This window comes from Camelus dromedarius, chromosome 11 (genome assembly GCF_036321535.1).
Source record: "Camelus dromedarius isolate mCamDro1 chromosome 11, mCamDro1.pat, whole genome shotgun sequence".
In the NCBI taxonomy this organism is placed as follows: domain Eukaryota; kingdom Metazoa; phylum Chordata; class Mammalia; order Artiodactyla; family Camelidae; genus Camelus; species Camelus dromedarius.
This window is the reverse complement of record NC_087446.1, coordinates 2,569,634-2,596,272: the sequence shown is the minus strand read 5'-3', so window position 1 is coordinate 2,596,272 and position 26,639 is coordinate 2,569,634. Positions and strand designations below refer to the sequence as shown.

General features: G+C 51.9%; 1 protein-coding gene across 2 annotated transcripts in view; it reads left to right on the top strand.

Annotated features, from left to right (window-relative positions):
- TBC1D22A (TBC1 domain family member 22A) overlaps positions 1-26,639 on the top strand; it is a 241,839-nt gene that overhangs the window by 86,491 nt on the left and 128,709 nt on the right. For both annotated transcript variants that reach the window (XR_004140407.2, XM_031463479.2), the window contains exon 8: positions 12,259-12,373. Coding sequence is in view for 1 of the 2 variants with exons in the window: in XM_031463479.2 (XP_031319339.1) it covers positions 12,259-12,373 (115 nt within the window). In the remaining variant the exon portion in view is untranslated. The remainder of the gene's footprint in view (positions 1-12,258; positions 12,374-26,639) is intronic.

Below are 26,639 nucleotides of genomic sequence, written 5' to 3'. Positions count from 1 at the left end.
AGGCAGGTTAGATCTGACGCCTGTGTCTGGGACGGTAAGAGCCACTTGAGTCACGACGCGGAGCACTCCCTACCCTTGGGACCGCCCCTCCTGCCTTCCTGCCGTCTCCCGTCCCTGCCCCTGCCCTGGCTCCTGCTGGTCTGCTCTCTGCCTCAGTGCTTCGCTTTCAAGAATTTCACAGGCCTGGAATGGCAGGCTTGCAGGGACTGGGGAGGGGCTCCCTCGCCTGGGTAGCGGTGCGGGTGCGCATTCACCGCCCCGTGAGCCGCCGTCTTCCTGGGGAGCTCTGCCCCCTCGCCGGGGGTGGGTGCTGGGCGCTTTCCATTTCCAGGCCACTACGAAATGCCCTCGCTGAGCACCAACACCTTCATGCCTAAGTCCAGGAGAGGCCTCTGTGTCCGCGTCTGGTGAGGGCCTAGGAGGGGAGCTACTGGGTGGTGTGGTAAGTGAGTGTTCACGCACTTAACCTCCAGACTCTCGTCCAAGGAGGCTGGCCCAGTCCGCACCCCCAGCCGTGAGTGAGGGTCCTGGCCGCTCCACATCGCTGTCGGTTCGTGGTATCGCCAGTCTTAATTTGAGCTATTTTTGAACCCGGCGTGTGGTGGCGTCTCCCAGGGCTGTAACTTGCTTCTCCCTGCTGGCTGCTCGCGGTCGGCGTCCTTTCCCGTGCTGGTCTGTCGTGCGCAGGTCCCTTTGGTGAAGGGTCTTTTCCTTTTTCGCTCTTTAATTGCTTTCGAAACCTTTGCCTGCCTGTTGCCTGGCCTCTCTTAGGCCTTCTGAGTCAGGCTTCTGGGGTGGAGCCTGGAAATCCCTATTTTAAGGAAGCACAGCTGGATTTAGCTGCCGATGGAGAGAGGGGTCTTGAAGTGAGCAAAAGATGCAGGCCGGGTTGTTTGCACTCAGGAAACAGAAGCAGGGCTGGAGCCGAGGCCTTTGCCGGGATGTCCCCACCCCTAGGCAGCAGGTGGGCAGTACAGGGCCCAGGAGGAGCTGGGCGGGGCCAGGCGGCTCCCCTCCCGGATTTCCCTCCTCTTAGCTGTGCTGTGAAGATGGGACCGCCTGGGTGACTCTTCTGGGGGCTGCTCCCACCTGACCTCCCTGGGGACCTCCTGAGCTGGGGCTGCCTCTCAGCCTTTGCTCTGCTCTTCCGTCTAAGGTCCATCTGAGCAGACCTTATGTCTGTCTGGTTTTCAGCCCTGATTCTGGTGCCCCAAGTGGTGCACGGCACAGAGCAGCTGTTCCCAGGTGCTGGCTGCATGAGCAGCTGTCTGGATTCCTCCTCTTACCTGTGACCCCAAGTGTCTGGTCCCTTCTGGGCCTCCAGAGGGATGTTGTGTTGTGGAGACGCCGTTCCTAACACCCTGGCTGGTGTGGCAGCCCCTCCCCCACTCTCATTCCCACTTGGCATGTTTCACGGAGCTTACGGCCTGATGGGGTTCGTCTTCTGTCCACGAGGCCTCACTCTGCCTGTCTGTCAGCTCCTGAGAGCCCAAGGGCCCTGGGCCCCTTGACTGTCCCGGCTGCCTGGAGCCGCACAGGATGTCAGAGATTTTGTTGAAATTCCTAATTAATCTTTTTATCCAACATGGTTATTTGAAAGCAAAACGCGTAACTTTTATTCCCGCTTGCTCTTTTTATCCTCAGTGCAGCGCTGAGTAAACGCCGCCTGTTGCTTGGGAAAGTCTGGACTCTGAGCGGAGGCCCTGTGGCCCCTGCGGTGGGTGTGCTGCGCTCTTTGGAAGAGCCTTGCTCAGTGCGTGGCTGGGCCTCTTCAGCTGATAAGCTCATCATCTCTGAGTCCCTTCTCCTCCGTAATTATTATATTATCTGCCCTCTGGTTATCTGCTTCTTAGAGCAGTTTCACAAATTAGGGAAATAGGATGCTTTTTCTGATTAGCCATGGAGAAGTGATGTCTCATTACATTCAGACAGACACAGAGGATAATGAAGCACGCAGGCTTGTAAACCGCATTATCTGTGTACAGCCTTAGAACTGGTGTGATGAGTTTCCCGGGCCCTAAAGGCGGTCACGTTCTGGGAGACGCGTGTCAGCAGAGCGCAGGTGTCCTTATACTGGTCTCCCTTCCCAGCTGTGAACTCTGTGTAGACAGATCTCCCGACCAGAGCGTTTGCGTGGAGGGGTGTGGCTCCCTGGACACCCGGGCCCCGGGGGCGTCGGGGAGGGACCTGGAGGAGCAGGCGTCGGCTCTGTCCCCCAGGTTTCTGGGCTTTTGGCGTTGCACGTGCCGGCTCTGCTGCCTAGGGGACTCTTCCCCGGCCCGCCTTGCTCGGCAGCCCCCTCGAGCTGGCCAGCACCCCGCTTCCTGCCATGGCTGGCCCGACAGCACCCACCAGTTTCCCACGGGCTGGCCCCGCCTCTGTCCCTGCAGACTGAATTCTCAAGGGCGGCAGCCTCTGCTTGGCGTTTCCACCTCTGGTGCCTGACGGACGTTTTTTGGCCTGAACTGCAAGTCTGAACTGTCCTGCTGGGATCCTGGCCGTGGCCGGGGGCTCTGGGTCCCTCTTCTCAGACTGGGGCTCTCCCCGGGCAGAGCCTGGGGCTCCTTTCTCCCCAGGGTCCCCTGGTCCCTACAGTGGGCCCGGCATGAAGCACAGCAAGCGCCGGACCAGCGTTGGCAAGATGAGTGAACTGAAACGTGTGCTGCTCCCGGGCGGGCAGCCGCTAGGTCCTCGACGTGAGAGGTGGTGTGGGCGGGTCCTGAGGGCCGGGCCGCCCTGGGCGGGCTCAGCGGCCCCCGAGTCTGCGTCGTCTTACTCCTCATCTCCTCACTCGGTCTCAGTTCACCCTTTTTTCCACAGAGGTGGGGATGCATTTGTGGGAGCCCGAGAGAGACATACTTGTTCTATAATCAATTCATTACACTCTTCTGGTATATATTTTGGGCATCTAACCTGTAGATCTTTCCTTTTCTCTCTTTTCGGTTTTATGGTGAAATAGAGCAGAAAGGTGTCCATAACACGTACGTTCAATTTAAAGAAAAAACTAAAAATTAGCTTCCCAATACCTACTGTCAAGCTGAAGGAATAGAGCAGACGAGCTCCATTCAGGTCCCGTCCTTGCTCCTCCCCAGGTAGCCGTTCTCTTGAGTTTTGACTAGTCTCCTGTTTTTCTGTAGTTTTACCACGAGTTCGTGTGTGTGGTTTGCATTTTTAACCTGTGTTTGTAGTGGAGCTGTGCTAACTGTGCTCACTTGTCACCAGGCTTCATGTTACAGAATTGAGGCTCTAGGCTCCGCCCACTGCTGTGTGTGGGCGTAGTTCATGTTCATGGCTGTGTAGTACTCCGTCATGTGCTCTGTGCTTTACTGATCCAGCCCACTGTCAGTAAGCACCTGTGCTTTTTCTCAGAGTGTCGCTGTGAGCATTATGAGTCCCGGTGTGTGTGGGGGGCGCCCGGGAGGGTGCCATGGGGCTGGCGGTGAGTGCCCAGTGCTGCCCCTCACCTCCACATGGACCTGTGATACTGAATGTGCCCCAGACTTCCCGGTGGGGGTGAAGTGCTGTCTCTGTGCAGTTGAGTTCCACTTCTCTCGCTGCTGTTGAGGTTAAGTGTTTTTCCATTGATTTCTTGGCCATTTGATGTCCTCTCGTGGGACACCTTTGCCTCTGTTGTGACTGTTTGTTTGTCCTGCTGATTTGTAGGAGTTCTTAATATAATCTGGATACAGATTCTTCTTTGGAAATACACGGATGCATGTATTTCGGTTAGTAGGTTGAGTTTTCACTCTCACTGGTGAACAGCCGCTCTTTCTTCAGTGCGGCCAGTTCAGCTGTCTTTCCTTTACGATTAGGCCTTTTCACGGCCTAAGATATCCTTTCCAGACTCATGATTTCAAAGAAATGTTTTGTCATAAGAGTTTTTAAAATTTTGCCTTTTACACGTAATCCATTCAGGTTGACTTTGCGCAGAGTCTGATAAAGCAGCCTGGTTTCTCTAGACGTCCCCACGTGGGTCAGCAGTGGGGCCCCTTGCCCCGGTCAGCCCTGTCACACAGGCTTTCATGTGTGTGGGCTCCTCCCGAGCTCCCAGCCATGCCCCCGTCCGTCTGTCCGTCCCTGGCTGCCTTCAGCCTGCCTTGGTCACATGGTCTCTTTGTCTGGTAGAACAGGCCCTGGTTCTTGTCTCTGGCTCCTCATGGCCTTCTGCTTTCAGATGTAAATTTAAAATTAACTTGTTATGTGTCATAGAAATCTCAGAAATTACATTGAATCTGTTGAACAGTTGGAGAAAATTAACATTTTGTTTTTGCGTTTATTTAGTTCTTCTGATCTTTTAAACTGTGTTTTCTCCTTAAGTATATTATACAACTTATAAATTTATTCACAGATATGTTTCTAATAAAGTCTGTTTAATTTTTAGTGGCATTGTCTAATTTGTTATTGACAGTATATAGAAATGCATTTGACATTTGCAGTTATTTTTATAGCTGGTAAAGTCATTAATCTGTTTCATCAAATCTCATATTTTGTGTGTAGGAATATTTGAGTTTTTAAAGAAGTTAATCATATCACTTATGAACAGTGACGGTTTCATTTTTTAAATATATTTTTATTGGAGTATAGTCAGTTTACAGTGTGTCAATTTGTGGTGTACAGCACAATGCTTCAGCCACATAGGAACATTCATATATTCATTTTCATGTTCTTTTTCACTGTAAGTTACTATAAGATATTGAATATAGTTCCCTGTGCTCTGCACTATAAACGTTGTTTATCTATTTTACATATAGTAGTTAGTATCTGCAAGTCTCAAATTCCCGATTTATTCCTTCCCAACAGTTTCATTTTTCCTCTCTCTGTTCTGTATATGCTTCTCTTTGCCGGCCACAACTTCCACTGCAGTACTGACGTTAGTGGTGAAAGCAGGCGTCCTGATGTCATTCCCAGCCTAAAGGAAGTCTTCAGCGTTGCGTCATTGACCTCACGGTGTTTACTCTCGGCTTTATAGATAGCTTATGTTAAGGATGGTACCTCGCTCGTAGCTTTAAAACCATAAATGGCTGTTGAGGTTTAAAACATCCTTTCCCCCTTTTTGTCCTAGACGGCAGTATGAGTTTGCTCGTCTATTGTACTGATGTGGTGGATTTTTTCAGTAGACTTCCTAGGAGCGAGGCGACCGTATGTCCCTGAGACAAACCCCACGTGGTCAGGATGGAGTCTTTTCATGCCTCGCAGGATTAAGTGTGTTAACATCTAATGTGCCGCCCTGCCAGGAGGGGGAGGCTGGCTGCTCTTTAAATTGCAGCATGCTCTCTGACCAGCCCCCGATGCTTCATTTACGCCTTGGTGCCTCGCCCCACCAGCTGTGTTGAATGTTTGGTCCCGCAGCGGCGGCACTGTGATGTTTTGTTTGGAGGTGGTGTTTCTCTTCTGTGCTTCGGTTTTGAGTGTGGTGAAGCGTCTGTGCTTTGCTAACCTATCAAAACAACTGAATGTGGGACGCAAGCCAGCCTATTGGGAAGAGGTGAGGGTGGAGTGGTTCACACACCCAGCTCGGCATTGCCGCTTGCTTCAGAGGGCGCTCCCTGCTAATGGTGCTGTGAACCTGCAGTCGGTGGCTGCCTTGGTATACTCTGTGTGTGTTTATGTGATAGATGGTGGCCTCTTAATCCGCATTTTAGATTTGTTCTAGACTCTTACTTGTGATTCATTCATCAGGTGTTGTAATTCGTATGGGGAGAATGTCCCTTGAATCATGTTGCAGACTCTCATGTTGTAAATATCCCTTCTTTCTGAGCCCACGTTGCTCCTGGATTTGGGGGGATATAAATCCCTCAGGTCTCCTCAGCAGAGCTGTGTATTTTGTTGCCCGTCTCACAGAAATTATCACCATAGTGCTTTATATGCTGCGAAGGCGTGTTGCTGATGTGTATGGTAGAATTACGGTGTTTTCAAATATCAGATTTTTTTATAAGTAATCATGAGCATGGCGACATTTCAATTTCAGTAGATTTCATTTTTTAATAATGCAAAACACCTCCGCTCCCCAAGTGCGCTGAGTTGCTCTCCCCCGGTCCTGCCTGGGAGGCATGTGGAGGGAGGGCGGTAAGGTTTAGAAAGTGAGGAAGACGGAGTCAGTAGAGGGCCTCTGAGCCCCTCCGGGGAGCCCTCTGTGGAAGAACACCGCCGCCGACGTCGAGTCTTTTAGGAGAAACCGTGCCTGGTGCTCAGGTTTCTGCAGTTGGGCGAGCGAACGGGGAATACCTGTCGCTTTTCATTTTTTTCAGCCCTGATGGTAATCGTAGCAAGTATTTTTACTAGTGTTGTTGAGTATAAATTGATCTGCAGAAGAGAGACTCTGGGAAGTGCTTACAGTTTGAACTACTTTGAATGAATTCCTTCTGTCTAATAAAGTAAAGAACGCTGGGGATGGCGACAGAACTTCAATAGCTAATAAAATCCAGTGAGTCTCCATTGCTAGAGCTGCCTCAGACTGTCCGTATTTTCATTAAACACGTCCTCACCCGGAGGGCACCCGTCCTTGCTGGTCCGTTGGCAGGTGATACCACCACGTAAACTGCTGGCACGTTCACGTCAGTGTGAGTTCATGCTCTGTGGCAGAGCTTTTGCCCTCTCCGTCTGCCGTGTCCTAAACTGCCCTGCCTCTGCCGTTGTCTTGTGCAAGGGAGTGCCTTGTTCTCACCTTTCCTGGGGCAGCCGTTAACAAAATACCTGGATTTTTGACATGCAGAGTTGTGGGGACTGCGGCCCCTTCGAAGGAATGCCAGTGGCCGACCGCTGGGCATGTGAGGACCACGGTGTCTGTCCCCAGCAGTGTGCTATCGGAGGGTGGGGCACTGACAGCTGTGCGTGGACCCAGCAGAGGTCCCAGCCTTAACTCCTACCCCCTTAAGTGTCACACTGCTGCACTTTGGAAACACCCGTTTGGAAAAAGCGACCCACAGTCAGTCATTTATGATTTGAGAGCAAAAGCTCAGAACGACTCGGTGCGTTCCTTGACAGATGAGCACACGGTTATTTGACGCGGCCCTAGAGGTCCTGCGGTGCAGGTCCCTCTGTGCTGGGGTCCCTTTTCCCGCGTCTAGCTCACTGCTGTCTGATCTGTGGACACTCATTACGTGGTGGCATCAAATGACAAAGTGGCCTCAGGAGACCCCTCTGAGATGCCATCCTGACGCTGGCTCGGTTGGGAGCGCCTTCCCGGGCCGTGCGGTGGCCTTGCTGGCATCCGAGCCGAAGGTCACGAAGGCAGGAACTCCCGGGGGTGGGGACCCGGGGCCCGCAGTCCCGTGTCGCGTGATTGGGGGGAGCTTTCCAGCTTTCCACTGAGTGACTCTGGAGTCAGCACTGCTTTCTGTGACTTCAACACAGAAGTGGAGGGGCACGCAAGTGCAGTGATTGAAGACAACGGATACAGAACAGATCAGTGAAGGAGGAAGACGAAGGAGAAGGGGCCCCTCGCCCTTGCATCTGGGCCTGTGGGTCCCGATCGCAGGCGCCGTGCTGCCCAGCAGCGTCCCGGCCGGCCTGTGGTCGCTGCCCCTCTGCCTGCAGCCTTCGCTGAGCCAGGTGGTCACATAGCTGATGGATCTGGGGCTGCGCCAGGCGTCCTGCAGCCCTGCCGCCCGGGGCCTCAGGGCCCAGCTCCACTCCTGGCCCCTGCAGCTGGTGCCCCGGGGGAGGGCTCACAGAGCGGGGATGGGGGCGGGCAGTGCTGGACAGCCGGACAGCTCGGGGCAGCAGGTGCGGGGCAGACGCCGGAGTGGGTGGTCTCGGCACGGAGGGCCCTGTGGAGGCGGGCCCGAAGCTCAGGCCCCTTGGATCACTGCTAGGAATTTACGTCTTACCTCTGGGAAGCCACGGGGCACGGGTGGTGGGACCTGATGTGGTCACACCCTGGCAGCCCCCGAACCACTCTGTGGGGCGGCCAGTGCAGGGTGTCGGCAGGGAGACCACCCAGGAGATGGTGGCCACCGGGCCTGCTGCAGGGGACCGGGGAGAGGGCACGGAGCTGGCTCTTTTGGGGGCTGTTTTGGGGGGAGAAGGCCCGTGGGAGTCACAGCTCCATCCCTGGCATGCTCGGCCTGACCTCAGGGCGGGACGGCCCGGAAGCCTGCGTCTCTTTGGTGGCAGGGCCAGGACTCACACCGGCTTACAGGCCTCTGTGGGCGCGCTCTTTTCGCCCCTTCCGCCTGCCCGCCACGGTGAGAGACGCTTTTGTTTTATGCTTGAGCTACCTGTCCCTTTATTTACACGTTACTGGGATTAAAGTCTTAATAACATTTCCACGTTATCAAGAGAGATCAAGTAGAGTAAACCTAAGTAATTTGAACTGACTGATAACTTTCCTTAGTTACTAGGAAATTTGAATTCTGAATTTTCCCTCAAAGTAGTCTGACTGCTCCCTTTCCACGCGCGCTAACGTCTCAGGGCGCCTGCACCGCGGCCAGGATGCGGAGGTCAGCGGTGACGGCCGACTGCTCCTTCGTGGCGGGAGCCGTGCCGGTGCTGGGCTCTAGAGGCCTGTCCCCTGGCGGGACGGCTTGGCCACCCCGCCACGCCTCCCGCCTTGCTCCAGGACTGATTCTCCCCGCGTGCTGTCCTCAGGGCCCTCACACAGCACTCGGGGGCCCAGCCCATCGCAGGACAGTTTACTCCGGACTCTCCCCGGGAGAGGTCGGGCCAGGGGAGGCTTTGCTCTGGGACTGAGGCAGGCGCCCGGGCCGGCCCAGGCCCCTGTGGCTTTCTCAGGCCTTTCGTGGCACAGCCAACTGTCCCCTCCAGTCACGCACGCAGACCCCGGGTCGCTTGCACTTGGCGGGACTGTAGCTTCCTGGTCAGTGCTCCCAGGGTGACGCTGGCAAACTCATCTGCTCTGAAATGCTTTTCTTGGTGCCCAGGCCGCTGAGGGCAAAACTATGTCCGTGCTTGTGAGCAGGTTTACAGCTGTGTGTGTGTGCACACGTGTGTGTGTGACAAACCCCCGAGTGCGGGGCTAGCTCAAGGTGGGAGTGCGCCCCTGCTTAAATTACCACTTGCCAGGACGTCGAGATCGCAAAGGGGGAAGAGGTCTCTGTGTTCTGGGCTCTGGCGTTTCCTTCATTCCGCACACACACATGCACACACACATGTGCTCACATACACCTGCACGCCCCAAGCCCCTGCTGTGTGCCTGGCTCCCTCCTGGACCCTGGGCAGGTACCCATCAATTCAATGCAGGTTTTGCTCACCAGGAGCTCACAGTCCCTTCTGTTTCTCCTACAAAATTATAATTTCATGGTCTTCTCTTCTTTTTGATTTATGTATGAAAACAGCTCTTTTACCCTAAAGCATAGCGGTGATGGCACTTTATAGGCCTTGGAAGGCCCCTATTCAGTCAGGCTGTGCTGTGCTGCCCGCAGGCTGTATGACTTTGGGCAAATCTCTTTTAACTTCTCTGTGCCTCAGTTTTCTCATCCGTTTTAGTTCTCTTAAAAGATATTTTTTGGTGGGGGAGAGAACACTAGGTTAATTAGTTAGTTTATTTGATGGGGGTGCTGGGGCTGCACCCAGGCCCGCGTGTGCTAAGCGCACGCTCCACTGCTGGGCTGTGCCGCCCCTTGTCTTAGTTCTTCTTTGCTGGGTAACAGCACCACCACCGTCCCAGCAGCCTACGACAGTGCACGTTTATTCACGGTTGTCGCCTCAGTTGCTGTGGGTCAGGAGTCAGGGCAGATTCATGAAGCGAGGACCAGGGTGTTGTCTGTGCCCCAGACCCACCTGCGGCCCCCGGGGGACCCCCCGGGCACATGTGGTCCTTGGCTGGGCTCAGTGGCCTGTGGGCTGCAGCGCTGGAGCCTCAGGTCTTGCTGGCTCTTGGCTGCCCTCAGTTCCCTGACTCCTGGCCCTCGCCCTGTGCCGCTCTCGCCTGGCCGCCGGCTTCCTCGGGGCTCCTGGCAGGGTGGGTTATGATCTTACGTGACGCTGGCTTGTGGGGCGCTGCTCCTGGTGTCCCCAGGGGTGATGGAGCCTGACGCTGGGGCATCAGGCTCCCTGCTTAGTGTTGTCCTGAGACCCCGTGAGTGGTGCCCGTTGGAGAATGATTTTGGTCTTCTGATCTTGTTTAAATACTGAGTTCTCCCTAGAAAGCTGTTGACTTGAAATGAAAAATGTGTATGAATATATGTGCATGAATGTGTTGCTCATACAGCGAACGTCTCTCAGGCGCCCGCTGTTACAGGTGTGCGCTGAGCTGCGCCTGGAACACCCACAGGGGACGGTGTGCCAGGCTGGGAACTGGGCTGTGGCCTGGATTCTAGGGCCGGTCGTGCCCTGCTCAGCTGTGGGCCCTGGGTCAAGAGGCTTCCCTGTCTGCACCCCAGGCTCCGCAGTGTAATGACTGGTGGTGATCTGGGGTATCTGGACGACGGGCGCAGTGAGCCCTAGGGATGTGGGCAGTGTTGGGAGGGGTTGACCTCGGATATAGTTGGCTTTGTAAGGTTGGCTTGTTTGTAAATGATGTAATTAATCCTTTGAGCTTTTGCTGGTGCAGCCTGCACTGTTAGCGCGGGGCCCAGGACAGCGGGGAGCCCGGACTGCAGGGCCTGGAGCCCAGCTCAGCTGGAGCTGGCGGCTGGCGAGTCACGGAGGGACCCGCTGCCTAGGGAGGAGGGGTCGGGAGGGAGGGTCACAAGGCCGGCAGTAGTTGGCTCTCCTAGAAGGGCGGAGTGGGGAGCAGGTGGCCGCTCTCACCCCACCGAGGGGTGCTGTTTGAAGTGGAGCTGAAGGCAGGTAGTGCAGGGTGACAGGCTTTCCAGGCAGCAGGCACTGGGGGAGGTGGCGGCCTGGTGGGCTCAGTGTGGCTAGAATTTGGGGGCTGGGTGGGAGAGGACTGCGATGCAGGGGCCAGACTGCAGGAGGTGCGGAGGGAGCAGAGGGCTGGAAGCCGGGTGTGTGTGCCCATGTGTGCAGATGCGGGCAGGCGACGGGGCTTGTTGCGCCTGGTGGGGTACCTCTCACTAATGAAGCTGGCAGAGAGCGGGTGGGCGAGAGAAGAGGAAGGTCACCTGAGGGGGGTGTTGTGAGCAGAAGGGAGGGGAGGCAGCGCCCACGTTTGTGGTCCGGGTAATTGCAGTGGGAGTGGATGTGACGGGAAGATGGTGACAACTCTCCAGGAATTTGAAAAACGTCTCTTGTCACTTATGTGTGGAGCCTAAAAATAATACAAATGAATCTGGACAGAACAGAAACAGACTCACAGACAGAAAACACACTCATGGCTACCTGAGGGGGAGGGCGGGCATAAATTAGGAGTACGGGATTCAAAGACCCACACTACAGCACGTAAAATAGACATGCAACAGGGGTTTACAGCACGGCACAGGGAACTGTATCCAGTGTCTTGTAATAACCTGTAATGGGAAATAATCTGAAAAAAATCTATTTAGAAGACTCCACCAAGCGCAAAGCTACAGAGAGCAGATTGGTGGTCGCCAGAGGTGGGGCTTGGCAGGGTGACGTGGGGAAAGGGGCCGAAGAAAACAAGTCCTGGCTGCTACGTGCAGCTTGGTGAGTCCAGGCGGTGCGTGTTTTTGGAAGTTGCTAAGAGAATGGCTGTTACGGTTCTCAAAACAAGAAGAGCATGTTGTAACTGTGTGTGGTGATGGGCGTTAGCTAGACGCACTGTGGTGATCACTTCACAGCACAGCGTATACAAATATTGAACTGTTACGATGTACACCTGAAACTGATACGTTGTTGCATGTCAACTATACCTCAGTTAAGAAAGGCTGCCTACCATACGAGGGAACGTAGAGCATCCACCCACCCACCCACCCCTCCCTCTCGTGCATCCTTCCATCCAGCCACCCGCCCGCCCGCCCACGTACCATCCATGCGTGCACCCCCCACCCATCCACCCTTCCCTCTGCCCGCCCGCCTGTCCCTCCCTCCCTGAAGAGGTGCTCCCTGGTGGGCCGAGGGGCTGCGTGCTGCCAGACCGCGTCCGGGGCAGCCGTGTGCAGTGGTTTCCCCGGGGCTGTGAGGAGCAGAGAGCATCCTTTGCGGGAGCCAGCTCGAGTGGTAGGACTGAGTCCAGGCGTCTGTGAAATACTGCGTATTGCTTGTGAGTCAGTAAAACATTAAGGTAACTGGCATTCTACCAAAAAACATTAAACATACTTGTATTTTAAAATGAGAGATTGGCAAATATTGATAGCACCTCTTTTAAGCTTGCATACCTTTTAAAAGTTTCTGACGTGCTGACTTTTTGCTTCCCCACCTGTCATTTTCTTCCAGATTTTTGAAAGGATCCTGTTTATATGGGCCATCCGTCACCCTGCCAGTGGGTATGTTCAGGGCATCAACGACCTTGTCACCCCTTTCTTCGTGGTCTTCATCTGCGAATACCTAGGTAAGACCACGCCATGGTGCTTCTGCTCACAGACACTAAATGTGAGCTGTGGTGGCCTTGGGACGTCACTCTGATGCACAGTTATTCCAGTACTGAAATCTGCCGTTAAGTTTAGTTATTAATGACCACTAATAATAAGGAATAGCAGTCTTCTCATTGGTGCTAGCTTAAAGTCTTTAAATCCACGTGCTCAACTGCTGGAGAAATTAAGATGCAGTTACTATTATTAATGTCTTCTTTCTAATAATATATGAGGGGAAAGGTGATGCATTCGGGGAACGCGGCTTTGTGTTAATGGCCGTCAGGGCGCTGGCTTTAACGGTTGGGATGTCTGTGGACCAGGTTAAGGTGATAGATAGTCAGTTGAATGTTTTGCTTACAAGCTGAAAACCGAATCTTCTTTAATTGCATTTCTGCAGCTTTGCATCACCTTTCTCCCTCTGATATACCAGTAGCATTTCATTTTATGGGAATATTAATTACATGCAAAATAATTGGTTTATCGGGCGTTTAGTTTGGGCGACCTTTTTCTCTCTGAGGAATTTTTGTTTGCGTATTTTGTTTCCTGTTTATGTTACAGCAGGGAATATGCTTTCCCCAGTTTATAGTTCAGGTTTTTTAAAAATTCTGACAATATATGTGCAGGATCTACTTTTTAATTCAGCTATGGGTAAAAAAATAAATAACCAAAGGAGGGATTTACTCTTCCGTGGTGACATTTTTGTTTAAAACTGGTATTAATCTGGCTTTATGTGAAACTTCCCAACTTGGTACTGGGTTTTTCTGGGGTTGCGTCTTTAGCCGTTTTGGTGTCTGGTCCGCTTCAGATCCTGCCGTCGTAATCAGGAGAGGGGGTTCCGAGGGCAGGTTATCCCCTGGGGTGAGGACTTACCCCCTCACTCCCTGTCGGCCGCCCCACCCCTCACGGCCCCAGGGTTTCCCAGGCGGCCACTCCACTGTGACAGCTGACGGCCTGGCACCCGGCCCGCAGCACCTCCCCAGGCGTGGAGGCCGGCTCCCGAGAGGGCTGGCGCTCCCGCGTCTCGCCCCTCGTCTGACACGGCGTGGAAATGTTCCTAATGGCTCCGGAACAGTAGGACCCCTGTCAGCAGACTTCAGAGCTGCTAATTGAAAGAAGCTCAGCTGAGATGTGATTAGAGAATTGATATTCCATGTTAAATAGACTATTTAATTAATGTGGTAAATAAGTCTGCCTTAACGACTCTACCACCAACTTTCATTGTGAGGCCCAAGTGATCCTTAATGCCTCTGTCTGAATTACCAGCCAGTGAGGGCGAGGGACATGACCGTGATGTTAATTGTCCAGAGGAGAGAAAAGCGGGAGAAAATAGAATTTGTCCACGTGGTGCCTTCAGTGAAACTCAGAGGGACTCTCCTTGCCTTGCTGTAACCCCCGCCACATCCGCTCACGCAGACACGTGCACACGTGTACACACGCACACACACACAGGAGCACACGTGCGCCCCGAGTGCATGTGCAGTGCGAGCTGGAACCTTGTGTAAAGGGTGCCGTTGACTCCTGATGGTGTTAGCAAGTGGGCCTTTGTTACTTTGGTCCTGGCTTTGCGATGTCATTGGTGGGTGGAGAGTCTTTCAGATTGTCTCCCAAGCTGGGGAGCATTCATGGTATGGTCCAGGCCGGCCCTCATCATCTTGCAGGGTCCATGTCGGCTTAAGGTGCCCGGAGCACTGCCCCCCCATCTTCCAGGCAGAGGCGCGCCCGTTCACGCAGCCCTGCCCAGGGCGCCTGCGGCGGCGGGTGGAGACCTGTCAGCCCCTTTCGGCCAGTGCTGATTGGGCGTCTCCTGGCCTCTGCAGGTGGTGGGGATGCAGGTGGGTGAGCTGAGCGTGGTTCCTGCCCCCTTGGAGCTTTTGGTGGTAGGAGGGAAGCCAGATTTTAAGCAAGTAATTACGAAGTTTAATTACAGCAGTTAGACATTCATGTTACTAAGAGGAAGTGTGACTGCGCTGAGAACCCCCCGGGCTGGCTCCGTGGGGCCTTCCCGGACTCCAGGACCTTACAGCAGCGCCCTGTCTGATGAGAGAGCTCAGCAGGGGTGCAGCCCGGAGCGGGGGGCTCAGTGGAGTGGCCGGGCAGTGATGAGGGATAGCAGGTAGGGGCACTCGGGTGGGCCTGGGGGGCGGTGGGGAGCCTGGTAAGGCCCCCCGGCCGAGTCTCCAGGGGCGTGGGGGACCAGCAAGTGACATGCAGCTGAGAGTGACCCGCTCAGATGCTGCCCGTCCACGTCCGCTCCGGCCGCAGAGATCCCGGGGCTTTGGGGAACGCACGTGCGTGGACCACTGGGCCGGAGGTCTTCTGCTTCGCTGGGCTTTGCGGTAGGCAGGCCTCAGACGCTCTGCTAATTGAAGGTACCGAGAACACGCATTTTTCCTTCAGAGGGTAGAACTGGCCAAAGGGCTCTGTGGTTCGGATTCTTGAGCGCCGTGGTGGCCCTTGCGGGTCAGCTCCCTGGTTGTGACGTGACCGTCCAGACTGTTGGAGTGCAGGTGGCACTGGGCTCGGCCGCGTGTGCACCGCTTTCTGAACGCAAACCCGCCTCAGCTCCCAGGGCGGGCTGTGTTGCGTTGTGATGTGTTTCCCCCCTTCTCGGCTGAGATACAGGAAGCAGCCCTGTTCCTCGGTGGTGAGAGACGCCGTCTGGGTGTGAGGTTCCTGCAGGAGTTTTTGCCGTGCGCCCAGCTCCTGGGCTTCACGCCTGGGGCACAGCTTGGATGGCTGGGGCGTCCCAGGCAGGGAGCAGCCCTCTGAGCCGCAGGGGCCCTAACTTTCAAGCGCTGGCATGTAGCAGCCCCTTAGCACCATGTGTTTTGACTTAAAAAGGACATGGGAAGTGAACAGCGGCTGACACATTTGGGGCTCACAAACAGGACTGGACAAGGAGGGGCTGTTCCTTACAGCACCGGAGGGTTCGTCTTCATCAGGAGGCTGGCCAGGATGGTCAAGGTTGCAGAAACAGCTTGCTTGGAGGGAAGATATGCTCAGAGAAGTGGACTGGTAACAGGGCGGGGCCGGGGGAGAAGCAGGAGTGCCCTGGGAAGGTGGGGGGAGGAGGAGGCAGTGCGGCGGCCCTGACTGGTCTCCTTCAGGGGCGCCTTACCCCCCAGGGACAGGCATTGGTCCCATTGTTGAAGGACACAGCGTCCTCACATGTGCATGCATGCCTGGGGCACACACAGACACACAGACACACACACGCGCGCACGCACTGTCACCAGCAGTGCCAGCCACAGCCTCCCCAAATCCTCAACTCGCCTCCCAGTGGAGCCCGTGGTCTTGGCTGGGCCCTGGAGGTGCCCGCCATCTCCCAGAGGAGGACGGTGGGGGAGGAGGTCAGGAGAGCGCTGTGACCTCAGGGCAGGGGTTGCCGTGTGCGAGTAAACATGGTCCTGTGGGCAGCACTGAAGCTTGGGGGGCATGGAGCTTGGGAGGGCATCACGTGCTCAGAGGAGGCGGTGGTGGAAGAGAACCCTGGGCCGGGAAGGTGCATCCCTGAGCCGCTTCCCTGGCTCCTGGCTGGGAGGCCGGACTGACTCCAGCTCCTTCCTCTGGGCGCAGCTGAGCCTCTGGATCCCAGCATCTAGATGTGTGGGCTGGGAGGGAGGGGGCCTCATTCAGCCTTGAACCTGCTGCATTTTCCAACTGTCCCCTGTGCTGGGGTCCTGCGGTCGCTCCTTAGTCATCACACTGTGGTTTGAGTGCCTGTATGTGTGTCCGTCAGGCTGGCGTGGGGACAGGGCTCAGGCCCCCGGGTGCTTGGGGAACTGCTGCTGGGGCGAGGTCCTCTGAGTGTTTGCCATGCATGTGTTTGTGTAGTCCAGAGTGTGTTCCAAATAAAATTCTGTCTTGTGCTTTTTTTCCCATTTAACCTTGTAACGTAAGCTTTTCTCTACGTTAGGGAATCTTTGTAAAGATCATTTCCACCTCTTGCACATAATAGTCTGTTGAGATAGAGTAGCATAATTCATGAAACCATTTCACGGTTGTTTTTTTTTTTTTTAGGTTTTTCCCTCCCCAGGCATGGTGTAATTTTTAAGTAAAACCTGTATTTTTCAAACACGGACTGCCATATTCCTTTTAACAATGATAAATTTGATTTAAAATTAAGAACCATTATTCTGTCACCTTGAATCCCACAATTTAAGTAGAGAATTATATTTTAGTTTAACTAATTTCAGCATAGCAAAAAATGAAGAAGCATTGACACCCCCCCCACCTCACCCTCCTGTGCCATTTAAATTTAGAAACTCTTCTGACCCGGCACTTTGGAGCATCATTTCAGAGGGATTGAGTATGAGTTGGGCACGTAGGAGGAGTGATGGTGGCTGAATTTTGGAAGGTGAGGCGTGTTTTACAATTGATTCTCAGTATCAGCACGTGTAAGCTCTGATTGATTTGATTTTATATGTCATTTTTTCCTTCTTTTTTATTGACATATAGTCAGTTACAATGTGGTGTCAGTTTATGGTGTGCAGCATCATATTTCAGTCATATGTATACATGTAGATATTCCTTTTCATATTTTTCATTATAGCTTAATACAAGATAGTGAATATAGCCCCCTGTCCTGTACAGTAGAAACTTATTGTTTATTTTATTTTATTTTATTTTATTTTTATCTATTATATATATGGGAGTGTGTATCTATAAATCTTGAACTCCTAATTTATCCCTCCCCACCTCCTTTCTCCCCCCTGGTAACCATAAGTTTGTTTTCTGGGTCTGTGAGTTTGTCTTTGTTTTGTAAATAAGTTCGCTGGTGTCATTTTTTTTTTTAGATTTCACATTTAAGTGATATATGATATTTTTCTTTTGCTTATATGTCATTGGCTCATAAAATAAATTACTCTTGAAAGCAAAGATGGAAAGGGACTGGAATAAGCAATGTATTTAATTATGAGCATTAAAGGTACTTATTTTTATGTTCCGGTTTGTAAGTCAGAATCTCAAAAGTACAGGTTGTTTTTATACCTGTTAGTTTTGCCCAGAGAGGGCATGTTAGTGTGCGGTCCGTGGAGGCTGGGGCGTGCTGGAATTGGAACGTGTACGGGCGGCGAGGGCAGTAAGTTCCCGCCAGCAGGCGGGACGCAGAGGAGAAGTGATGCGAGGAGCGTGCTGTCCACTGAGCGTCAGGGCTGCGGTCCTCGTGCCCTCCCCACGGTCAGGAGAGGCTGGGCTCCGGGCGACAGTGAGGGAGGGGAGAGCTGCTGTAGCTTCTCACCGATAGAGTGCGGTTTTAGAAGTAGTTGTTGAAACTTTCCTTGTTTGCATTAGGCTGTACCTCCTTGCACTTTTTTCCCCCACGTTACGTGAGCTGAGGCTGCTGCTAAACGCATCTTCCCATGGTTTCCTTCAGTGTTCCTCACACCTCACACAATTTTCTGCTCCACAGTTAATCTCAGAAACAGTTCAAAGGTGAAAACGAGAGCATCTGAGTGCTGGCAGTTTGCTGCGGCCGTTCTCTTCCAGGTGGGGGAGGAGGAGAGCAGAGGACCTGGGAAGGCCAGTGGATTAGAGCCAGAGAGCAGGGGCCACTGGCTCTGCAGCCCCCAGAGTGACAGTAAGGCGCTGTATCCTTGCCTAGCCCGCGACTCGTGTGTAGTCATGTTTTCTACTTAGAAACATCTTGATGATGATCAAAGTAATGGACTTACTATTAAAACATTGGAAAACTCACTCACAGAATAGCTCCATGTCCCAGAAGCCGTCCCTGGAACATTTTACTATCGTCCTTCTGGCCTTTTTGGCAACGGACTTTTCTTTTCTTTTTTTAACAATGCAGCAATTATATTATGCACTTACATTTTAATATTCCTTTTTGTTTAATATCTAAGCATTCCCCAAATTCATGAAGCATTTTTAAAAACGTCTTTTTAAAACATAGTGACACACTCCTTTCAATAACGAGTAGGAAAACTAGTCAGAAGATCAACAAGAAACTAGAGAGAAAGCTAAGCACCTGAAAACCCACTAGACCTACCAGATGACTGCAGAGCAGTGCACCCCTCACCACAGGATCACGTACTTCTCAAGTGCACACAGAACGTTCTCCAGGAGAGCCCATATGCTAGGTCATAAAGTAAGTGCCAGGACATTCGCAAGGATGGAAATATACGGACTGTGTTCTTTGACCACAGTGATGTGGAGTTCGATATCAGTAACAGAAACAATTTGAAGAATTTGACAAATATGTGGAAATGTTAGAACATAGCCATGAATAAGCAATGTGTCGGAGCAGAAATCACAGAGGAAATTAAAAATTACTTCGAGATGAATGCGGATGAAAACACAACATACTGAAACTTGTGGGATGCAGTGAAAGCAGTGCTCCAAGAGGTATTTCTGTTAAAAAAGAACATCTCAAGCCATTGACTTGAGTTTTCAATATCAGGAACTAGAGAAAGAAGAGCAAATTAAAGCCAAAACAAGCAGAAGGAGGGAATAAAGACTAGAACAGAAGTAAATGAACTAGGGAATAGATAAACAGTGGAGAAAAGTTAATACAATCAAAGTTGTTTCTTCAGAAACATCAGCAAAGGCTGGCAAACCTTTAGCTAGACTGACCTAGAAAAAAGGGGAGAAGACTCAAATTACTGAAATTATGAGTGCTTTTAGAAACAAACAGCATTAAGAAAATGCTGTGAACAATTTTCCAAATGAAAGAATGTAGATGAAATGGAGATTTTCCTGGAAAGGCAGAAGTTACCAAACCAGACTGTGATGATTAATTTTTGCATAAACTTGGCTAGGCTATGGTGCCTACTTATTTGGTCAAAGACCTGTTTAGATATTGCTGTGAAGGTATTATTTTGGATGTAATTAACATTTAAATTAGTCTTTTAATAAAGCAGATTATGCTGCATAGTGTGGGTGGGCCTCATTTAATCAGTTGAAGGCCTTAAGAGCAAAGACTGAGATTTCCTGAAGTGGAAGAAATTTTCCTTAAGACATAGAAATCCTGCCAGAGTTTCCATCCCACTAGCCTATCATACAAATTTCAGGCTTGCCAGCCCCCAAAATTGTGTGAGCTTATTCTTTAAAATGAATTTCTCTATCATGTTTATTTGTCAATATGTGTATGTATATGTGTGTGGATATATATATGAACAGATTAAATTAGTAATCTAAAAAATTCCCACAAAGGAAAGCCTAGAATCAGATGACTTCACTGGTGAATTCTACCAAACATTTAACAAAGAAGTAACACCACTTCTTCAAAGACTCTTCCAAAAATAGAAGTGAGGAAACAGTTTTCAATTTATTCTATGAGGCCAGTATTATCCTGATACCAAAATGAGACAATGACATCACAAGGAAAGGAAACCACAGACCAATATCCCTTATGAAGATAGATGTAACAGTCCTTGATGAAATATTAAGAAACTGAATGTAGCAACATAGTAAAGGGACTATGCATCATGGCAAATGGGATTTATCTCAGGAATTCAAGGTTGGTTCAACATATGAAAATTAATCAGTGTAATACACTGCACCAACAGAATAAAGGACAAAACAGCATAATCATCTCAATTGACACAGAAAAAGCTTCTGACAAAATCCAGCACTCTTTCATGATAAAAACACTCAACAAACTGGAAATAGAAGAACTTCCTCTTGGAATCTTAAAAAAAGGACACAAATGAACTTTTCTTCAAAACAGAAACAGACTCACAGACACAGAGAACAAACTCATTGTTACCAAAGGGAAAAGGGGGTGGGAAGGGATAAATTGGGAATTTGAAATTTGCACCTCTTGGGGAGTGATGGAAATGTCAGCTCTCTTGATTGTGGTGGTGGTTTCATTGGTGTACACATCTATCAGAATTCATCAAATTGTAATCTGAAACACGTACATGTAGTTTACTGTGCAGGAATTATACCACAATAAAGATTTTTTTTAAAAAAAAGAGCGCCCATGAAAAACCCAGAATCAGTATCATACTTAATGGGAAAGACTGAATGCTTTCACCCTATGATGGGGAGCAGATGAGGATGTCTGTGTTCTCCACTTCTGTTCACCATCGTACTGTTCTAGCCAGGGCAGGTGAGCACGAGAATGAAGCAAGAGGCATTGAGAATGGAAATGAAGAAGTAAAACTGTCGGCCTTTGCAGGTGACATGATCTGTATACAGAAAATCCAAAGGAATCCACCAAAAAATTATGAATGCTAGTAAATGGGCTCAACAAGGTTGTAGGATACAGGATCAAGATCGAAACATCAGTTACATGTCTATACACTTGCAATGTAGTATCCAAAAATGAAATTATGAAACAGTTTCACTTATAGTAGTATCAAAATGAATAGAATGCTTTAAATTTAGCAAAAAAAGTACAATAATAACTCTGAAAACTATAAAACATTGTTGAAAGATACTAAATAATATCTAAATAGATGAAAAGACATTGCACATCGTGGATTGGAAGACTTAATAGTGTTGAGATGGGAGTCCTCCCCCAAATGAATCTCAAGATTCAGTGCTATCCCTGTCAAACCTGTAGCAGAAATTGAGAAAATCTTATCTTTAAATTCATATGAAAATTCAAGAGACCCAGAGTTGCCAAAACAGTCTTGAGGCAGAACAAAGTTGGAGGATTCACATTTTCTGATATCAAAACTTAACTACAAAACTGCAGTCATCAGGAAAGTGTCATTCCGACTCTGGGTAGACACGTACGTAATGGCACAGAACCTTCGTATTTGTGGCCAGTTGATCTTTGACAAGGATGCCAAGACAGCTCTGTGGGGAAACGGTCTTTTTCAACACGTAGTGCTGGGACAGCTAGATACCAGCATGCAGAAAGATGAGGTTCCATCCCTGCCTCTCACCTTACACAAAAATACAGTGAATCATGGGCCTAATGTAAGAGCTAAAACTTGAAAACTGTTAGAAGAAGCATTCGAGTAAATCTTTATGGCCTTGGGTTAGGCCGTGGTTTCCTAGGTATGACACCCAAAGCAAAAATGGCAGAAGGAAAAACAGGTATGTTGGACTACAGGGAAGTTTAAACATTGTGCTGGAGCTCCTACTCTCAGGAGAGGGAAAAGGCATCTGCAGAGGGGGGAAATGTTAGCAAGTCATATTTCTGGTAAGAGACATAGCCATTGTATGTGAAGAACTCTTACAGCTGAATAAGACAATCTAATTTTAAACAATGGGCAAAGCATTTGAATAGACATTTGTCTGAAGAAGATAGATAAATGGCCAATAAACACATGAAAAGATGCTTGACATCATTCATTAGGGAATGCAAATCACAGCCACAGTGAGCTACCACCTCACTCCCCAGGTAAGCTGTCATCAAAAAGAGGAACAGTAACAAATGTTGGCAAGGCTGGGGAGAAATTACAAGTCTCCTGTATTTTGGGGGACGTGAAACTGGCGCAGCAGCTTTGGCAGACAGTTGGCACTTCATCAGGAAGACGGTTACTGTGTGATCTGGCAAAAATCTGTGCAGGCAGACTGACAGGAACGTTGTTATTACAGCCTCCAAAACCGAAGCCCAATCCAGATGTTCATCAGCCGATGAAGATGTAAGTAAAGGATGATCTACCCAGACAGTGGAGTATTATTCAGCAGTGAAAAAGGATGAGGTACTGAGATACACACTGTAACATGGAGGATCTTTGAAAACACCGTGCTCAGCAAAAGAAGCTGGTCACAAGAGGCCACACATCATGTGATTCCATTTATATGAAACGTCCAGAACAGGCAAATCTGTAGAGACGGAACATAGATTAGTGCTTGCTTGCGGCTTGGGAGCAGATCTGGGGGAGCTTGGGGTTGACTGTTGCTGGGTTCAGGGCTTCCTTTAGGAGGGCGACATGTTCTAAAATCAGGTTGCAGTGATTGTTGCACGACTGTGAATGTACTCACGTGGCCAGTCCTGTGGCGTGTGAATTGTGTCTCGGTAAAGCTGTCATGGAGGAAGCAGAGGCCCTGTCTCAGGCTGTGTGGCCGCCGTACAGGGGCGTGGTGAGGGGGAAGTGTGCTTCTCACGGCTCCGGAGGCTGCAAGTCTGAGGTCGGGCCGCATGGCCGCGTTCTGGTGAGGGCTCTCTTCTGGGTTCTCGGAGACATGTTGTCCTCCTGTCCTCATGGTGTCGGGGGCGAGGGAGCTCGGGGGAGTCCTCTTTTGTAAGGACACCAATCCCTCGTGACCAGAGCACCTCCCAGAGGCCCCACCTCCTAACACCGTCGCCGTGGGGTTGGGACGTCAGCACCCACGTTTCGTGGGGACACGTGCTCAGGCCCCTCAGCCCGTTCTTCCCTTGTGAGGGGGCGTCAGAGTCAGCAGTTTTCTATGAAGATTTGTGTGGTTTCTACTTGTTTGCTGTTACTGATACTACATGCAGCATCTCTGGACGTAAATTCTGGTTTTTTTTAGGTTTTTTTTTAGGGTTTTTTAAAAAATATTTTTAGTTTTGTTTTTGTTTTTCCTTTTTGTAATTGGAGTACAGTCGGTTACAGTGTGTCAGTTTCTGGTGCACAGCACCATGTCCCAGTCATGCATATGCATACGTGTATTCGTTTTCATGTTCTTTGGAAATACAGTCTCGGTTGCATTTTGAATTATTTTCTTGACGTGCGTTCCTAGAAGAGGCCTGAGACGACGGTTGGGTACTTCTAGGTCTTGATAACATTTGCCCGCTTGTTTACCAGGAAGATGTTTGGATGCCTGCCCTGCAGCCTCTCTGTCTTCGGGGTGTCTGGGTGTTGATTATGGGCAGGTCCCTGGTGGAGACAGGACCAACATCTGTGCCCATGTGCTGGCATGTGCATCTTGTCCACATTTATAGGTACTTTAGTGTTTGCTTGTCTGTGAGGCTGCGCCAACTGGGGCCAGAGCTCAAAGATATTAAGTGACTCGGTGAATTAGTTGAAGAGCCAGAAGCAATCAGTACGCTCTGCAGTATTGACGTTTGAGTTTTCAGCCTGCAGCAGCCTTATTCAGCGGGCCTAATTAGGAACTCGAAGAGACGAAGGGGTGTGTGTGCGCATGTGTAGTGGAACGGTGGCTGGATTGGAGCCTGGTGGCTGCAGTCCCTGTGTTGGCGTGCACTGGTGTGGCAGAGGCACGTTTTGACGGAGAGCCCCTTCTCAGGGATGTTGCACACAGGGCTGTCTTTTTCTGGTCCCCGAGGCGGGCGCCGGCTCATTGGGGCTTGGTGGGCGAGGGGTCTGTCGGGGCGGTTTTCTGGAAATGCAGTGTGTGTGGTGTCCGCGTGGCTGTCCGTCTGGTCTCTGATGCGCCCTCATGCGGAGAAGCAGCTGGTGTTTTTTATGAACGACGAAGAAAAGCTGCACAAGCATGAGCCGCCCCACAAGGAAGCCCGCCCTTCCGCTGGCCCTGCTCTCTGTCAGCTGGTCCCGGTGCCACCCTCCCCTTGCTCCCTAGTCAGACCGCATGTGTCTGCAGGCTTTTCCTCTGGCACCAACAGTGGTGGCTCGGGTGCAGGCTTTTACGCGTTAGGTGACGGTCCCCGACATCTCCGGAGCACTCTCCCTGGGCTGATGTGGGGGGCGGCTGAGGGTTTCAAGACAAAACTGCCCTCAAAGTCTCTCAGAACTTGGGCCTCCGATGCCCCAGATCCAAGAATTAATCCACCCCATTTCTCCTTGCTCTCGGACGACGGCCTCCCCTTCCTCCAGGCCGCAGCCGCTGTCCAGCTGGAGTGGTGTAGGATTGTGGGGCCACCGATGGGGGTCTCTGCTGACTCCTCCCCAAATCTCTGAGCTAAACATACGGTTTAATGAGCTTCAGTGTACATTTCTTGTCATTCTAACGGTGCCCTCTGGGGTGGGCATTACTGCTTTGAGTTTAGAAAAAAGGAGGCTTGAAGAGGTTAAGGAACTTGCCAGGGCCCTGGCCTTCCCGACCCGGAGTGCACGTCTGTTCCCTCGGGCAGCCCGGCGGGCGGCCCTGCCCTGCGGACCCTCCCACGCCGCCAGCCCCCGGCTCGTCTCCCCACCCGCCGCGGGTGCCTCGTGCCCGTGTTTTGTGCCGGCCGCTGACACCGAAGCCAAGAGTTGGTTCCCCCAGTTTGTGTCTTAGTGACACACCACCGGAGTTCTCAGGTCGGATCGGTCCTCAAGGCGGGAGTGGTGGGGTCTTACCTTCCTTAATTGGGACCCTCTGTACCGCCTTTAAACCCTTCCATCAGGAGCAAGCTTAGTTCCTCTCCACTGAAGTGCAGCTTCACGATTTTCCCTAATTCATTTCCTTTCTTTCCTGTTTTAAATCGGAGTCACTGCTGAAGTGGGCCTGGCTCTGGCTAAGAGGGGCAAGCTGACAAGTACGTTAGTGTGCCCTTCACTTTTCACCCTCCCCATGTAAAGTGCCACGTAATCCGACAGCCGGAACCCTCAGCCGTTCAGCCCAGAGCCCTGGGGGACGTTCGGACTCATCCCGGAGTATGAAGCCCACCCAGCTCGGAGGGGGAGCGGCACCCCTGGGAGGATGTGGTGCCGGCCCTGCGTCCTCTTCCCAGAAGGACCCCAGCCCGCACACTGCAGTGGTTCCCAATTTCCTGGGCCCTGTTTGCCGGGCCTGGCCTCAGCATCCCTGTGTGATAGGGAGAGGCCCACAGAGGGGGTGGGCTGGGCTGAGGGCTCTGCCGTTCACTTCTGGAGACCCTCATTCCCCCGCTGCCAGCTCTAGCTTGCTTTCTGAATTATTACACTTCACTGTGTTAGAAGCAGGAGTTTGCAGAATGTTTCTTACCAGATCAAATTACATCTTGTTAATACTCATTTAACAACTCCAAACACGTCATACGTCTTTGTGCACACAGGCCACAGGCTTATTCCTCCTTAAAGTGCCACGTGTGGTGGTCGCAGCCTCTTAGGGACGGGACCGTTCTCTGTGTCGGGTTCTGCCCTGTGCCACCCAGGCGGTGGGCAGCGCTGGGGAGGCCTCCCTCCGTCCCGTGTGCTGGCTGAGGGGCCGGCGGGAGAGGGAGATGGGAACCCAGCTCTGCTGTGCGGGGTCTGCAGGCAAGCCCCACGCCCCCCCCGAGCAACCCCCGGGCTTAGTTTTGGGTGTGGCGTCACCTGTTCCTGGCAGTTGAGTGTTGTATATGTTTTATTTTATCCATTGAAACTTCATTAGAATTGTAAAAACTTGCTGGCGCTTGGTCGTGAGGTCCTCATGGTGTGTTCTGTGGTCTGCTGTGTTATGTGTATTTCTAATTCAGCGTGACAACTTGGGGAAAAAAATACCTGCTTGCCGGCTGATAAGTTGTGAAGGAACTCCTTGTTCTGACGTGGGGAGGGTTCGTTTCTGACGCACTCGTGGCCACCTGTGCGTTCTCGGAGAGGGCGCGTGCTCTGCTCACCACAGTGGGACTTTATGACTGAAAACGGCAGCAACCGTTAGCGAGTTCGCCGCGCCAGACCGCGCTGTGTGCTTAGTGACATCCAGGTCACCCTGAAAACCCGCTTTACCGGAGGGCGCAGGGTGTGAGGTCACCCTCAGGTGCCGGCGTGACCGGGCCGCTGACCCCAGCGCCCTGCCGCCTGTCGGGAGGAGCCTGGGACAGAGCAGGTAGGCTCTCAGCTGTGGGGGGCGTGTTCTCTGGGTAGTAGTACTCCGCAGTGCTGTGCACGAGTGGTGCCAGTCTGTCGGGTTTCGGTTGTTTCCCTCTGGTTCAGGTGTAAATGCAAGGACTGGGGAGGTTTTCCTTCATTTCAGTGGCCGGCTCCCCCCCCCCCGCTCCTCGTCCTGAAGTCCCCCCCCCTGAGGTGGGGGGAGGGATTGTGTGCTGGGACGGGGAGCGGGGAGTTTTCTTTTTCATCGGCAGCTGGATGCCTGGGCATCCTTGTTTTCAAGCTGTGTGGCCCTGGTCTGAGCAGTTTCACTTTCCCTCTCGACGTCCTGTACTGACCGGGGAGAGATGCTGGGGGGTGGGTGGCTTGGTGGCGGCTGTTGGTTTTCGCCGCCTGCACGTCCTCCCTCCAGAAACCTTTATTTTCGGAGACCCATCAGCCCTCACTCCTCTCTGAGCCTTTCGTGTCCATCGCCAGGCCCTGCAGGTGACGTTCTTTTCAGGACGTTCTTTTCTCCACAGAAACACGGGTCGGTCACGATTCCACCCTAGGTCCCTCTGTGCAGCAAACAGAGGTGACGTGGGGGAGCAGCTCTGGGGTGCGGTCGGGGGCATGTGGAGACGGGCACGGTGGGCCCAGCTGGTGGCACAGCCCCGCACGGCTCCCTGGCCGAGCTCTC